At 46.8% G+C, this 16,276-nt stretch overlaps 2 protein-coding genes across 5 annotated transcripts; both read left to right on the top strand.

Moving 5' to 3' along the window:
* Positions 1-4,175: 4,175 nt before the first annotated feature.
* On the top strand, positions 4,176-13,687 carry LOC148055475 (uncharacterized). Of its 4 annotated transcripts, none has more exons than XM_087760428.1 (4): positions 4,176-5,084; positions 5,852-5,923; positions 6,634-6,785; positions 7,340-13,687. In XM_087760428.1, the coding sequence occupies exons 1-3, from the start codon at positions 4,374-4,376 to the stop codon at positions 6,763-6,765; spliced, it is 915 nt and encodes a 304-aa protein (XP_087616554.1). In that variant the 5' UTR covers positions 4,176-4,373; the 3' UTR covers positions 6,766-6,785; positions 7,340-13,687. The 4 variants fall into 4 exon arrangements, with proteins under 4 accessions (XP_087616554.1, XP_087616553.1, XP_087616552.1 ...); XM_087760427.1 differs by having other exon boundaries at positions 7,374-13,687; XM_087760426.1 differs by having other exon boundaries at positions 6,634-13,687.
* Positions 13,688-14,739: 1,052 nt separating this feature from the next.
* Positions 14,740-16,056, top strand: LOC148055476 (uncharacterized). Its single transcript, XM_087760425.1, has 2 exons — positions 14,740-15,649; positions 15,731-16,056. Exons 1-2 carry the CDS (start codon positions 14,740-14,742, stop codon positions 16,054-16,056), a joined length of 1,236 nt encoding a protein of 411 aa, XP_087616551.1.
* The last annotated feature ends 220 nt before the right edge of the window (positions 16,057-16,276 follow it).

The raw sequence follows: 16,276 nt of genomic DNA on the forward strand, positions 1-16,276 counted from the left end.
AATGAAACTTCTAGCCCTGTATCTGGAAGAACTAGGGGACAAAGACGGAGACCTGTAATCCAGGCTCCTCTTAGGCAGGCCTGCCTGAAGGACCTGAAGGAATGCCGGTGTATGTACATGTACCTTTTACTACTTCTGATTTATTAAATTGGAAACAGGCAGTCGAGTCTTACTGGAATAATCCTGAGGGGATGACACTAGTAATATGAAACTGTTTAATATGTTGTTTACTGGTCAATCGGCATCAGATATCAGGAAGAAGCTGCAAAACGTGGAGGGTGCAGATGGAATGACAATTTCACAATTAATGTTGATTGCATACAAAGTATATAATAATAAAGAAGAGGCAGAGGAAAAAGAGAAGCAAGGACAAGCAAAATTGCAGGCTGCTTTGCTGGCTGCTCTGACAGAGGGAAGAGGAAGTGTACAAGGAGGATTTAGAGGCAGAGGTAAGGGTCATGGAGGCCGCTGTGAAACCACCCTAAGAATGAATCAGTGAGCCTACTGTAATAACTAGTTGTAAGGGACATTTAAGCAAGACTAAGACAAGCATTGTTGGTGCTACAGGGAAAAGAACTCTGGGGCCGTTTTTACAGCCTATGGAGCTCTTGATTGGGGATACTAAATTAACACACGAATTCTTCTATATGCCAGAATGTCCATTGCCATTACTTGGACGGAATTTACTCTCTAAATTAAATGCACAATTAACTTTTTCTGAAGATTCTGTCCAGCTACATATTCCCCCAGAGAATGCATGGAAAGACCAGATATGTTTGCTAACTGAGAAGGATCCTGTGGAAGGAGATATTCCAGATGAGGTATTAAATGCGGTAATACCCATAGTGTGGTCATCAGGAACGCCAGGACGAGCCAAGAATGTGACTCTGGTAAAGATCGGGCTAAAACCGGGAGCCCAGCCAGTAAGAAAGAAACAGCACCCTATTAAATTGGAAGCCCAGAAGGGATTAGAACCAATGATAAATTCCTTTTTAGAGTATGGACAATTAAGGGAATGCCAGTCAAAATTTAAGTCCTGGTTTCAGCTGGGATAGAGTTAATTTTCTTCCTAGTAGCTGGTATAGTGCTGTGTTTTGGATTTAGGATGAGAATAATGTTGATAACACACTGATGTTTTGGTTCTTGCTGAGCAGAGTTTACACTAGTCAAGGACTTTTCAGCTTCCCATGCTCTGCCCGGCGCACAAGAAGATGGGAGGGGGCACAGCCAGGACAGCTGACCCAGACTGGCCAAAGGGATATTCCATACCATATGACATCATGCTCAGTATATAAATTGGGGGAAGAAGAAGGAAGGGGGGGATGTTCGGTGTGATGGCATTTGTCTTCCCAAGTAACTGTTACGTGTGATGGAGCCCTGCTTTCCTGGAGATGGCTGAACACTTGCCTGCCGATGGGAAGTAGTGAATGAATTCCTTGTTTTGCTTTGCTTGTGCGCACGGCTTTTGCTTTTCCTATTAAACTGTCTTTATCTCAACCCATGAGTTTTCTCACTTTTACCCTTCCGATTCTCTCCCCCATCCCACCAGGGGGGAGTGAGCGAGCGGCTGTGTGGTGCTTAGTTGTTGGCTGGGGTTAAACCAGGACAGTCCTTTTTGGCGCCCAACGTGGGGCTCGAACGGTTCGAGATAATGACAGATTTAACCGGAATGTGCTAGATTGAATTTATAGCTGCTATTACTGTTTAGCTATTAATCGGCAGGCTTCTGTGCTTGCCACAGGGCTTGCTTGCCTTACTGTATATTAGTCTAGTGCTCGTTTGTGGCTGCTTTTTCTTTTGCTGTTTGCTGTACTGCTGAACTGCTTATCATCTTACTCTGCTGTGCCTGGGAACATTTTGATAACAGCAATGGCCATGTGCCTGGGCTGGCAGATGGCCAGGGCATCGCTGCTGTTTCTGTGCTGCTGTACTGGACAGGCTGGAACTCCAGTGTGAACTCGAGTCAAAGGGACTGTGACCTGTGGATGAGTCCACGCGGGAGCAGGACACCCCGAAGTGTATGTGGACATGGATAAGCCCATGCCAGAGCAGGTATGTCTCAAAGCATCTGTGGCCATGGTTACGTCTGTGCTGCAGCAGGTATACCTCTTGAAGGGATTGTGGCCCAAGGATAAGTCCACGCTGGAGAAGGTACACCTCGAAGCATCTGTGGCTGTGGATAAGTCTGTGCTGCAGCAGGTACACCTTGAAGCATCAGTGGCTGTGCATGAGGTCATGCTGGAGCACCTCAAAGCATGTGGCCATGGATAAGCCCATGCTGGAGCAAGTTTACTTCTGAAGAGACTGTGGCTGTGGGCAAGGCCACGCTGGAGCAGGTGTATCTCTGAAGGCATTGTGGCCCATGGAGAAGGCCATGCTGGAACAGGTGCACCTCTAAGTGACTGTGGCTGTGGATAAATCCATGCCACAGCAGGTATACCCCTGGATAGACTGTGGCTCACAGATAAGGCTCCACTTGGAGCAGGTACTCCCCTAAGGGACTGCAGTCTGTGGATAAGTCCAAGCCGGAGCAGGGGCAAGGGGAGGAGTCCATTGCAGTGTTAAACCCAATGGTCTGGTCCAAAGGGGGCAGGGGTGGAGACTGTAATGGAAATACCTTTAAATTGTTGTAACCTGGGATCTGAGTTGCATGTTATGGGAATTACTATAGCAGGAACTCCTTGTTGCTAGCCAGGCTAGGAGCAAGGGGAGGAGTTCATTGCAATGTTAAAACCTATAACGTGGCCCAAAGGGGCCGGGGTGGAGATTGCAATGGAAATACCTTTAAATTGTTGTAACCCATCATCTGAGTTGCATGTTATAGGAATTACCATAGCAGGAACCACCTGAACCAATGGAGGAGAAGCCTTACAAGAAGCAGTGCAAGTGCAGCAGTGACCTGACCTGAGCTGGCTTTGGTGCCCAATAACTCCATGCAACGCACCGCCTCTCCTGTCCTAAGTGACCACCATAACAGATGGAGCCCAATGTCATGGACTAAATGAACTCAATGGACATTTTGTGGACATTTGTGGATGTTTATGTACATTTTACAGACATTTCACAGGAGTGGTCCATAGAATAAGTGGGGTGGTGGTTAATGAGGATGTATTGGATAATGTGGGACCTGAGCATGATGTAAATGGTATGGAATAAGGGGTGGATACTGTTCTGGTTTCAGCTGGGATAGAGTTAATTTTCTTCCTAGTAGCTGGTATAGTGCTGTGTTTTGGATTTAGGATGAGAATAATGTTGATAACACGCTGATGTTTTGGTTCTTGCTGAGTAGTGCTTACACTAGTCAAGGACTTTTCAGCTTCCCATGCTCTGCCAGGTGCACAAGAAGCTGGGAGGGAACATAACCAGGACAACTGACCCAGACTGGCCAAAGGGCTATTCCATACCATATGACATCATGCTCAGTATATAAAGCTGGGGGAAGAAGAAGGAAAGGGGGAACGTTTGGAGTGATGGCATTTGTCTTCCCAAGCAACTGTTACGCGTGATGGAGCCCTGCTTTCCTGGGGATGGCTGAACACTTGCCTGCCCATGGGAAGTAGTGAATGAATTCCTTGCTTTGCTTTGCTTGTGCACGCGGCTTTTGCTTTCCCTATTAAACTGTTATCTCAACCCATGAGTTTTCTCACTTTTACTCTTCCGATTCTCTCCCCCATCCCACCAGGGGGGAGTGAGCGAGTGGCTGCGTGGTGCTTAGTTGCTGGCTGGGGTTAAACCACGACAATTTAATACTCCAATTTTGCTTGTAAAGAAGCCTCATTCTCAGGAATATAGATTGGTACAAGATTTACGAGAGGTTAACGTGAGAACTACAGACATGCACCCCGTGGTTCCAAATCCATATACCCTCCTTTCTTCAATTCCTGACAGTAATACTTATTTTACAGTGCTGGACTTGAAGGATGCTTTCTTTTGCATACCTGTGGACGAACAGAGTCAGACTATTTTTGCCTTCGAGTGGGAAAACCCGACTACAGGACAGAAGATGCAACTCTGTTGGACTGTCCTTCCCCAAGGATTTAAAAACAGCCCTACATTGTTTGGTAATGCATTGGTGAAAGAACTAGAACAGTGGCACAGTGAGTATGATACCATAACACTGTTACAGTATGTAGATGACTTACTGATTGGTTCTGATACCTGTGAGGAGTGTTTGGAAGCCACAATTAGCTCACTCAATTTTCTGGGTTTAGCAGGTTACCAAGTTTCTAAAAAGAAGGCCCAGACAGGAAAAGAGAGAGACCAATATATGGGATTTGAAGTTACAAAAGGACAAAGAGAATTAAGTGCTGAAAGAGGCCATTTGTAGAATTGCTGTACCTATTTCAAAGAAACAATTAAGGGGATATCTAGGGATGGCTGGGTGGTGTCGGCTATGGATCCCTAGTTTCAGACTAATTGCCAAGACATTATATGCTGCCACCAAAGGAACTGAAGGGATTTTAGAATGGACAACAGAATGCCGTAGAAGCTTTGATGAAATTAAGAGAAAATTGATGGAAGCCCCTGCCTTGGGGCTCCCAAATTTGAGGAAACCCTTTCAACTATATGTACATGAAAGGCAACAAGTAGCATCGGGAGTGCTGACACAGAAATTGGGGAGCTGGAAGAGACCAGTGGGATACTTTTCCAAACAATTGGATGAGGTCAGTAAAGGTTGGCCCACCTGCTTGAGGGCAGTAGCGGCGACTGTAACCTTAATTGAGGAATCTTGTAAACTGACACTGGGTCAACTGATTACCGTGTTTGTACCCCATGCTGTATTGTCTCTTCTTAAAAATAAGGGACACCACTGGATTTCCCCGAATAGGTTAGCAAAATATCAAGCTGTGTTACTAGAACAAGATGGTGTCACGCTTTCTCTGACCTTCACCTTGAATCCTGCTACTCTACTCCCAATCTCTGAGTCTGATGAACTGCAACATGATTGTCTAACCACTACTGAACAAGTGTATTCCAGCAGACCAGATCTACAGGATGAACCCTTGCCTGACACAGAAGCGGAGCTCTTCACCGATGGTAGAAGCTACATGTTGGAAGGAAAATGGAGAGCTGGATACACAGTGGTAACAAACACCCAAACATTAGAAACCAGAGCATTACCCAGTAATACATCCACTCAAAAGGCAGAATTGATAGCACTGACTCGAGCTCTAGAACTGAGTCATGGGAAAAGAGTCAATATATATACTGATTCCAGATATGCATTTGGAGTGGTGCATGCACACAGGGCAATTTGGAAAGAAAGAGGACTATTAAACTCACAAGGGACTCCAATAAAATATGGGGCAAAGATTATGAAACAGTTACAAGCAGTTCTTCAACCAAAAGAGGTTGCAATAATACATTGTAAGGCTCACCAACAAGGAAATAGCAGAGTTGTAAAAGGTAATCGAAAAGCGGATCAGTTTTAGCTAAAGAGGCAGCCCTGAAGGAGCCAACTCCAGAAGGAGCCTTGATTCCAGGATCTCGTTTAGAACTATCACCACCAAAATACACTGAAAAAGAAAACCAATTGGCGAAACAATTGGATTGCTCCAAAAATGATCAAGGCTGGTGGGTAACGCCACTAAAAAAACTATTGGTTCCTGTAGCGTTCGTTACATATCAAGGTTATACCGGCGGATCTCCAGCCGACCCGGGCTGGGGAAGGAACAGTCAGCACACACAGTGTGGGTGTTCAGCTTCAATGTTTATTGCGCAGTAGTTTACCTTTATACTCCCAGCAGTAGGCGTGTCATGTTATAAGGGGCGGAGACAAGGGAGGGTCAACCCTTAACTCTTTCCGTACAGCGCGTGATCTTCCGGTCGCCAGCCCTTATCTTTACTACAGGTTCCTGAGAAAATGATGGAAATTTTACTTAAAAGGATACACCAAGAGACGCATACAGGAGCAGATGCACTGGTATTAACTGCTAAAAGGAACATTTTTGTGCCCACAATGCAGAATATAGCAGATATCGTAGTGAAGAAATGTACTGTTTGTTGTGCTAATAATCCAAAAATCGGAAAGAAGATTATGGGCGGACTTGTAAAACAAGGAATAACTCCTGGGGAATACTGGCAGATAGACTTTTCAGAATTACCGAGATGTAACCAATATAAATATTTATTGGTATTAGTAGACACCTTCTCTGGTTGGCCAGAGGCTTTCTCTTGTCGTACCAACAAAGCTAGAGAGGTAATTAGGATCTTGTTAAAAGAAATTATACCTAGATTTGGTATTCCAGAGGGTATTTCCTCTGACAACGGGCCTCATTTTATTGCAGAAGCAGTGCAGGAAATTTCCAGATTTTTGTAGATTAAGTGGGAACTACACACCCCCTGGAGGCCCCAATCTAGTGGGAAAGAATGAATCAGACTCTTAAGAGACAAGTTTCTAAACTTTGTCAGGAAGCACACCTTAAGTGGACAGAAGCCTTACCTTTAGCTCTTTTAACGAATTCGAATAACCCCTAGGGTTAAGGAAGGGGTAAGCCCCTTTGAGATCATATACGGGAAAGCATATCCCACAAACTTTCTAAGCGTCAAGGGAGACCAAATGCATATAAGAGGACAGGCTGCAATTAAAGAATATTTGATTTCTTTTTCACAGACTTTGTCTTCACTACACAGGTGCCTAAATCAAAAGACTTCTCTTCCCTTGGATGCACCGGTTCACCCATTCCAGCCAGGAGATACGGTCTATGTACAAACCTGGAAAGAAGAACCATTGAAAGTGGAAAGGATCTTACACCGTGCTATTGAAAACTTATACTGCAGTCAAGGTAGAGGGAATTAATTCCTGGATTCATTATATATGAGTGAAAAGAGCACCGAGGCCTGATCAAGATAAATAGACTTTCACACCAACTGCGCTTGGAAAGCGGGACTGGCCTATGTAGAAATTGAGTGCCCATAGTTATAACCCCCCCCCCCCCTTAGTGTTGTTAATCTAACTTTGCTAAGATGAAAATTGTAAATATTATAGTTGTATATTTAGTATTTGCTGTCTGTGAAGGAAATTTAGTCTTACAGCTCATCCAGTCATTCGGGAGAATCCACAATATCAGCAGTCTGACTGCATGTCTTCCACTACCAAAATCCACTGCAAACCCCCTAGAATGGGGAGTCCTAACTATAGATTTAAACTGAATGTTTGAAACCATAATTGGCAATGGCCCAAGAAATCTTGGTCGTGATGCTCTGGCAACAGGTCGAGGACAAAACAGATTAGCGTTAGACTTAATGTTATTACATGAACATGGGGTATGCGGATATTTAGATTTAAATAATAAAGACTGCTGTGTTCACATCCCAAACATCATTATCATAATTGTAGTCATAATTGCTTGTCTTTTACTTGTATGCATTAGGAGTATGATAGTAAGACAAGTCACTGGAAATTATGTACTTTGGATGAAAAGGAGTGAGACATATGAGACTCGTGATAGGGTCTCAGTCTCAAAGGAGGGAAAATGATATCCTGCAGAAAGTGAAAATTTTCCGCTGAGCAAAACTACGAACCACCTGTGCTCTGGAAAAGGAATCTGGGAGGGAACTAAAGAGTATTTGTTTAATTAACGAACTGTGAAAAACTAACGACTATGCCCTTGAAGAAGAGCTACTGGACTGATAAAAGGGAACATCTGGGTGCCAAAGACTGGATGGTGGCCAGAAAAACATGAAGTCTGATAGAACTGCAGTAACTGGGTGAAAGGTAAATGCGGCAAGGGGAGATCGCGACCACCGACTCAATTCAGGACCGAAAAGACTTGCCCCTCCCCCACCTGAAAGGAGCATGCGTACTAATTTGCATAGCAAGCGAGGCTAATTTAATTACAGTAAACCAATAGTGTATGAAATGTTAATCACTAACCAATAAGTGTAAATTTGGGCGGGTTTATACTAATCATGTAGCAGGATAAATATGCTGTAGTTTTGTATGAAGGTGCTGCTAAATTTGTGGAACCGCCACCTAGCACCCATCTTTGCGCAAATATGAAGGGAATAAAATACCTCTGCTCTGTGCGTTAATTGGCATCTGCACACTGGGCGAACGACCCCGCTTTTGGGGTAACAAAGGTAAGTTAAGAGGGAGGAGGAGAAGGTGCTTAGGAGCCAGAGCAGAGATTCACTGCAGCTTGTGGAGAGGATCATGGTGGAGCAGATACCTACACTGCAGCCCATGGAGGATCCCACACCACAGCAGGTGGATGTTCCCTGTAGGAAGCTGCAGCCTGCAGAGAGCCCATGCTGGAGCAGGCTCCTGGCAGGAACTGTGGCCCATGGAGAGGAGCCCATGCAGGTGCAGGTTTCCCTAACAGGATCTGCAGCCCATGGAGGACCCACACTGGAGAAATCTTATCCTGAAGAACTGCAGCCCATGGGAAGGACCCATACCTGCTCACACAGGTCCAGAGGAGGGCCATGAAGATGATCAGGGGGCTAGAGCACCTCTCCTATGAGGATGGGCTGAGAGAGTTGGGGTTGTTTAGCCTAGAGAGGAGAAGGCTCCGGGGAGACCTTATAGCAGCCTTCCAGTACTTAAAGGGGGCCTACAGGAAAGATGGAGAGACACTTTTTGACAAGGCCTGTAGTGATAGGACAAGGGGTAATGGTTTTAAACTGAAAGAGGGTAGATTTAGATTAGATATTAGGAAGAAATTCTTTACTGTGACGGTGGTGAGGCACTGGAACAGGTTGCCCAGAGAAGTTGTGGATGCCCCCTCCCTGGAAGTGTTCAAGGCCAGGTTGGATGAGGCTTTGAGCAACCTGTTCTAGTGGAAGGTATCCCTGCCCATGGCAGTGGGGTTGGAACTAGATGATCTTTAAGGTCCCTTCCAACCCAAACCATTCTATGATTCCATACTGGAGCAGGGGAAAAGTGTGAGGATGAAAGAGCAGGAATGGCAGAGAGGAACTGTTATGAACTGACCGCAGTCCCCCATTCCCTATCCCCACCTGTGCTGCTAGAGGCAGGTGCCACAGGTGAATTATTAAGAGAAGTCATCGTTGTGGGGTTAACTAAAAGGGTTTTATTAATGATCAAATTATAATTAATTGATGAGTGAATAATAATTAAATGGTAATCAAATGTCAATTAAGCAATAATTGAATGGTAATTAAACAGTGATTTGACAATGATTTAAATGATAATTTAGATGATGATTGGACAGTGGTCAAACACTCTACTGCTTACTACACTTCTAATAATTAAGCTATAGCTGGATATATAAATATCACTAGCATAAAATTTACTTTTAGGCATAATGTAAAATGTCACTTACCTCATTACAGATATCAGATGCTGGGTAAGGGGTCTCTTAACCTCGAGGAGTAACCTTGAGAGGTGTCCCTTCTCAAGGGGGAGATCACTGCTGTGCAGCCTGCTGCCATACAGGAAAGCTCAATGGGCTCAGGGGGCTACAGATATTTATAGCATAAAGTGATTGATTTGTAGTCAACCCCCCTTTTGGTGTATGAGCAGGAGTGCAGCTGTAGCAGTTTTAGTTTTGTCTAGTCCCAGCTCAGGTTGGTACTGTTAGCTCCTGATAAGACATGGCCTAGACTCCTCAGTTTCTGAGAAGATATGGCCTAGCACAATTCCCAAGATTTGCACAGCAAGGCTGATTTCAGTTAGGCCTACTTGTCAGTGATGCCTGAACCAAAGTACTGTTCACTCAGTCAGAGTGGGTGCATTCATCACAGCAGGGGAGGGGAGGAGGTAGAGGAGTCCAGAATGAAGGAGTTATGTTGATCCTGGGAAGAAGGAGGGGCTGGGGGGAAGGTTTTTTAGTTTTTGTCTTTGTTTCTCACTATCCTACTCTATTTTTAACTGGCAATCAATTAAATGAATTTTCCCCAAGTTGAGTCTGGTTTTCCCTTGACCATAGTCAGTAAGTGATCTCCCTGTCTTTATCTCGAGTCACAAGCATTTCATCTTATTTTCTCCCCCTGTCCTGTTGAGGAGGGGAAAACCTGCTTCTGCGTGGGCTCCTCTCGATAGGCTGCAGTTCCTTCCAGTAGCCTTCTCCAGCATGGGTATATCCACCTGCTCCAGCGTGGGGTCCTGCACAGGCTGCAGTGTGGATATTTGGATGACATGGTCCTTTCTCTCGCTCTGTTTTTGTCTTCTTTCTTTCCCTTTTATTTTTTCTCTTTCCCTCTTTTTCCCTCTTTCCCCCTCTCATTTTCTCTCTTCTCTCTATTTGTCTCTCTTGTTTCTCTGTCTGTTGACCTAACCAATCATCTAGAGAGGTTTGCTGCCTGCTGGGGGCCAGGATCTGAGATGTTCTGAAGGGACTACTAAAGTAGGGTAAGGATTAAAAAGACAAGTAAGGATGGCATTGTAGTGGGTGTCTGCTATCAGCCACCTGACCAGGAAGAGCAAGCGGATGAGGTCCTCTACAGACAGATAGGAGCAGCCTCGTGTTCACAGGCCCTGGTCCTCATGGGGGACTTCAACCACCCTGATATCTGCTGGAGGGGCAACACAGCAGGGCACAGGCAATCTAATCTAGGAGGTTCCTGGAGTGCATCAACGACAACTTCCTCACCCAAGTGATAGAGGAGCCAATGAGGAGAGGTGCTCTGCTGGACCTCCTACTGGTGGTGCTTGTTGGGAATGTGATGGTCAAAGGAAGCCTTGGCTGCAGTGACCATGAGATGGTGGAGTTCAGGATCCTGAGGGTAGGGAGGAGGATGAAAAGCAGGCTCACAACCCTAGACTTCAGGAGAGCAGACTTTGGCCTCTTGAAAGATCTGCTTGGAAGAGTTCCATGGGATAAGACCCTGGAGGGAAGAGGGGCCCAAGAGAGCTGGTTAGTATTCAGTGACCACCTCTTCCAAGCTCAAGAGTGGTCCATCCCAACTGTGACTGGTACCCCTTGCTCCTGACCACTGGTAATATGGTTAACATAACTAACATAATTTTATAAGGTAACCGACTATTCTTTGTGACTGAAGTGGTCATGTATCAGTCCCCTTTCCTGTCATTATCAGGCCCTGAAGGTCCTGTGCACCAGACATTTTTTTTCTTCCCCTCCCTATCAGCCTCACGATTCCTGGGCACCAGGCTGACTACTCCCTTCATTGCCCACCTTGAAGGTCCCAGTAACTCGGCCAACCAGGTGATGATCACAGAACAGGGAAGCGTAGCAGCACACAGAGCACTGTCTATAAAATCAAGCAGTTACAGGTACTAAGTGGGACTTGGACAAGAACTGCTGCTGGACAGCAAAATTTGTGATCCCCCAGTGGCCAGGGATACCTCCACCGTCATCTGCTTCCTCTGAGGATTGAGGGAGTGACTCATATTCTTTTATATGATTTTTGAGTCTAGGTTATGATTGTTATATTGATATGGAAAACCATGTACTAAGATTTGACCCGATCTGCAGAGGCTCCAGGTGATTAGAAACCATAAACTAAGCTGTACTATAAAATTCTGTGCCATGCTACTTATAAAACTGTGCTACACTGATTCTGCTTCTAGAAATCCTGTGCTACTCTGATCATAAAATTCTATGCTATGCTAATAAAAAAATTCTGTTAAAAAAATAAACCTTTAATTGTAACTACAACTTAGAGCCATCATCATTCTACCAAGGATCCCCACAACAACCTGTCTGTCCCCATAGTGTCGGGTGACACCAATGAATAAGCAGTCAGGCAAAAATGCCGGGAGGCCTGCATGGATGAACAAGGAACTCCTGGCAAAATTCAAACACAAGAAGGAAGCATACAGAAGGTAGAAGCAGGGACAAGTAACACTGTCCAAGCATCCAGGGATGAAGTTAGGAAAACTAAAGCCCAACTGGAATTGAATCTGGCCAGGGATGTCAAAGACAACGTGAAAGGCATCTATAAGCACATAGATGACAAAAGGAAGACTAGGGAAAATGTGGGCCCATTGCTCATTGAGACAAGGGGACCTGGTTACACAGGACATGGGAGAGGCTGAGGGACTGAATGCCGCCTTTGCCTTAGCCTTTACTAGTAAAACCAGCCTTCAGGAATCACAGGCCCAGAGACCAGGGGGGAAAGCTGGAGCCAGGAAGATGTACCCCTGGTGGAAGAGAATCAGGTCAGGGAATACTTAAGCAAACTGGACAGGCCCTGATGGGATGCACCCACAAGTGCAAGGCCAGTCTTGATAATCTTTGATTGATCATGGTGACTGGGAGAAGTACCCTGTACTGGTTTTGGCTGGGATAGAGTTAAATTTCTTCATAGTAGCTTGTATGGTGCTGTTTTGGATTTGTGCTGAAAACAGTGTTGATAATACAGAGATATTTTTGTTATTGCTGAGCAGTGCTCACACAGCGTCAAGGCCTTTTCTGCTTCTCACACAGCCCCACCAGTGAGTAGGCTGGGGGTGCACAAGAAATTGGGAGGAGACCCTGCTGGGACAGCTGACCCCAACTGACCAAAGGGATATTCCATACCATGTGACTTCATGCTCAGCAATAAAAGCTAAGAGAAAGGGGGGGGGGGGGGCATTCGGAGTTATGGCATCTGTCTTCCCAAACATCTGTTACACGTGATGGAGCCCTGCTTTCCTGGAGATGGCTAAACACCTGCCTGCTGATGGGAAGTAGTGAATGAATTCCTTATTTTGCATGGCTTGCTTTGCCTATTAAACTGTCTTTATCTCAACCCATGAGTTTTCTCACTTTTACCTTTCCATTTCTCTCCCCCATCCTGCTGGTGGGGAAGTGAGCGAGCAACTGTGTGGTGCTTAGCTGCCTACCAGTGTTAAACCATGACATGCTCGAAGACTGGAGGAAAGCAAATGTCACCCCCATCTTCAAGAAGGGCAAGAAGGAGGACCCAGGAAACTACAAGCCAGTCAGCCTTACCTCAGTCCCTGGGAAGGTAATCGAGCAGCTAATCCTGGAAATCATTTTCAGGCACATGAAGGGCGAGAAAATCATGAGTACTCAGCATGGCTTCATCAAGGGGAAGTCATGCTTGACCAACTTGATAACCTTTTGTTATGCAATGACTGGCCTGGTAGATGAGGGAAGAGCAGTGGATATTGTCTACCTGGACTTCAGGAAGGTCTTTGACACTGTCTCCCATAAGATCCTCATGGAGAAGGTGATGAAGTATGGGGTGGATATGCAGACAGTGAGGTAGACTGAAAACTGGCTGAATGGCTGGGCCAAGAGGGTGGTGGTCAGCGGTCTAAAGTCTAGTTGGAGACCGTTAACAGGTGTATGTACCCCAGGGATCAATACTGGGTCCAGTCCTGTTTCACATCTTCATTAATGATCTGGATAGTGGGGCAGAGTGTACCCTCAGCAAGTTTGCAGATGACACAAAACTGGGAAGAGTGGCTGATATGCCAGAGGCTTGTGCTGCCATCCAGAGGGATCTTGACAGACTGGAGAAATGGGCCGACAGGAACCTCATGCAGTTCATCAAGGGGAAGTGCAAAGTCCCGCGCTTGGGGAGTAATAATCCCAGGGACCAGTACATGCTGAGGCCACCCATCTGGAAAGCAGCTTTGCAGAAAGGTCCTGTGTAGTAAAGATAAGGGCTGGCGACCGGAAGATCACGCGCTGTACGGAAAGAGTTAAGGGTTGACCCTCCCTTGTCTCCGCCCCTTATAACATGACACGCCTACTGCTGGGAGTATAAAGGTAAACTACTGCGCAATAAACGTTGAAGCTGAACACCCACACTGTGTGTGCTGACTGTTCCTTCCCCAGCCCGGGTCGGCTGGAGATCCGCCGGTATAACCTTGATATGTAACGAACGCTACATAGTGGTGACCCCGACGTGATCGGCTGCAGGTAGCAGCGATGGAGCTCGCAGAACTCGTAAAGGTACTAAAGTCGGTAGCGACGGAGGTGGGCGAGGATGGGGCAATAAGGAAAAGGCCCACGGGCGACTGCATCCAATGGATGCTACGCCGGGGAGTGCTCGGCGCTCCCACAGAAGCTTTGGACACCCCAAATTGGGGGAAAATACGCAATGAGCTGACAGAAGCGATCATAAATAATGTTGGAGGAGCCAGTGACTGGCTTCGTGCCTGGGGAACAGTAGAAAGGGTGCTCAAGAAGGGGTTTGCGGCAAAGCGGTGCTGGCTTGCTGCACGTAGTGCGCTGATGGGGCATGAAGTTCCTGGGAACGAAAAGCCAACGGGTTTAGTCTCAGAGGGGACACAGGCTGGCTGGGAGGGAGCACAGCCACTGGGGGATGACCCAGACTGGCCAAAGGGCTATTCCATACCATATGACATCATGCTCAGCAATATAAAGCTGGGGGAAGAAGAAGGAAGGGGGGGACGTTTGGAGTGATGGCGTTTGTCTTCCCAAGTAACCGTTACGCATGATGGAGCCCTGCTTTCCTGAGGATGGCTGAACACCTGCCTGCCTATGGGAAGTAGTGAATGAATTCCTTGCTTTGCTTGCGCGCGCGGCTTCTGCTTTACCCATTAAACTGTCTTTATCTCAACCCATGAGTTTTCTCACTTTTACTTTTCCGATTCTCTCCCCCATCCCACCGGGGGGGAGTGAGCAAGCGGCTGCGTGGTGCTTAGTTGCTAGCTGGGGTTAAACCACGACAGTTTTTTTTGGCGCCCAATATAGGGTACAAAGGGTTCGAGATAACGACAGATTTAATTGGAATGTGCTAGATCGAAGTTATAGCAGGTATTGCTGTTTAGCTATTAATTGGCAGGTTTCTGTGCTTGCCACGGGGCTTGCTTGCCTTACTGTATATTAGAGTCTAATGCTCGTTAGTGGCTGCTTTTTGCTTTCGCTGCTTGCTGTACTGCTGAACTGCTTATCATCTTACTCCGCTGTGCCTGGGAACATTTTGATAACAGCAATGGCTATGTGCCTGGGCTGGCAGATGGCCAGGGCATCTCTGCTGTTTTTCTGTACTGCTGTACTGGACAGGCTGGAACTCCAGTGTGAACTCGAGTTGAAGGGGTGGCCTGTGGGGCACAGACGGGGCCGTCATTACTGGGGACTGAGCCAACGGAGGAAGGGGAGGCGCAGGGAGGCTATGGCACAGCGGGAACAAAGGAGTCGGGAAAGGTGTTCCCATTACGAGTGGGAAGTCTGGAGCAGCCACCCACGGAACCTTCAGCACCTTCTACACCGGCGGATCCGCCACCTACTCAATTCCCCGTGGGGCGAGTTGCAACAATGTGTGGAAAGGGAGCTGACTGATAGGTTGCTGGATTGGGTCCCGGGGGCCAATGTGGGATCCCAGCGGTATTGCGAACTACGTGAAGGAAGATGGCGGGAAGGAGAAAAGGAGGGCAAGACACCATCACCTTCTGAGGACGCCCCGTTGCGTCCCAGTGATCGACGGGTGCTGGACACGCAGAGAGCAGAGCGCAGGAAAAGATCTGAGGAACAAGGAGAACCAGCGTCATGGCTGACAACATCTAGGGGGAGTGGTAGGGCTCCCCCGGCACTGCCAGTGATACCTGAGCTACCAGAGGGACCCCTTACCCCTGGGGCAGTGGGAAAGCGAACTGGTATTACTTTGCAAGATGCTCGCTCTGTGATTGTTGCTTATCCTGTGTGTTCCAAAGGTCCCCTCTGGGAGGCAGGGGTAAACCCTCGAGGGTTGCAGCCCAACCAAATATGGCAGCCTGATGTTACGATTTATGAACCCTTTAATCCACGTAAGTATCTGCATGTCACAGTTGATACCTGCAGTGGAGTTATTTTAGCGACTATGCATGCTAAACAAAATGCTCTCGCAGTTATTTTACATTGGCAGGACTGTATGGCGCAACTTGGCATCCCACAAAAAATTAAAACAGATAATGGAGCGGCATATGTCAGCAAGAAGACAAAGGACTTTTGCGCGCGCTGGGATATTCAGTTGAGTCATGGCATTCCCTACAACAGTACGGGCCAAAGCATTGTAGAACGCGTGCACCGCACATTAAAAGGGTTACTCGACCGACTTAGGGAGGGGGAAAAGATAAGCCCAGGAACAGGGGTTCCCCCTCCCCTTGGCCCTCCCTTATTTCGGGCACAGCGTCTGTTGACGACGGCACTAATTACCTTAAATCATACCATTTGAGGGAACACCTATAAAACCCAGACTGCAACCCAGGCACATTTCCGGCTCGATGAGAACGAAGGGCCTTACCCTTTGGTTCAAGTACGGGACCTGCAAACCCGTGAATGGAGGGGCCCTTATTCCCTCCGTTGCCTGGGACGTGGGTATGCGTGTGGAAACTGAGAAAGGGACGCTAGAATGGGTACCCAGTCGAAATATTCGACCGTATAAACATTAATCA

Source organism: Nipponia nippon, unplaced genomic scaffold, assembly GCF_047370975.1.
Source record: "Nipponia nippon isolate SJK-2023a ecotype South Korea unplaced genomic scaffold, ASM4737097v1 scaffold_22, whole genome shotgun sequence".
Taxonomy (NCBI): Eukaryota; Metazoa; Chordata; class Aves; order Pelecaniformes; family Threskiornithidae; genus Nipponia; species Nipponia nippon.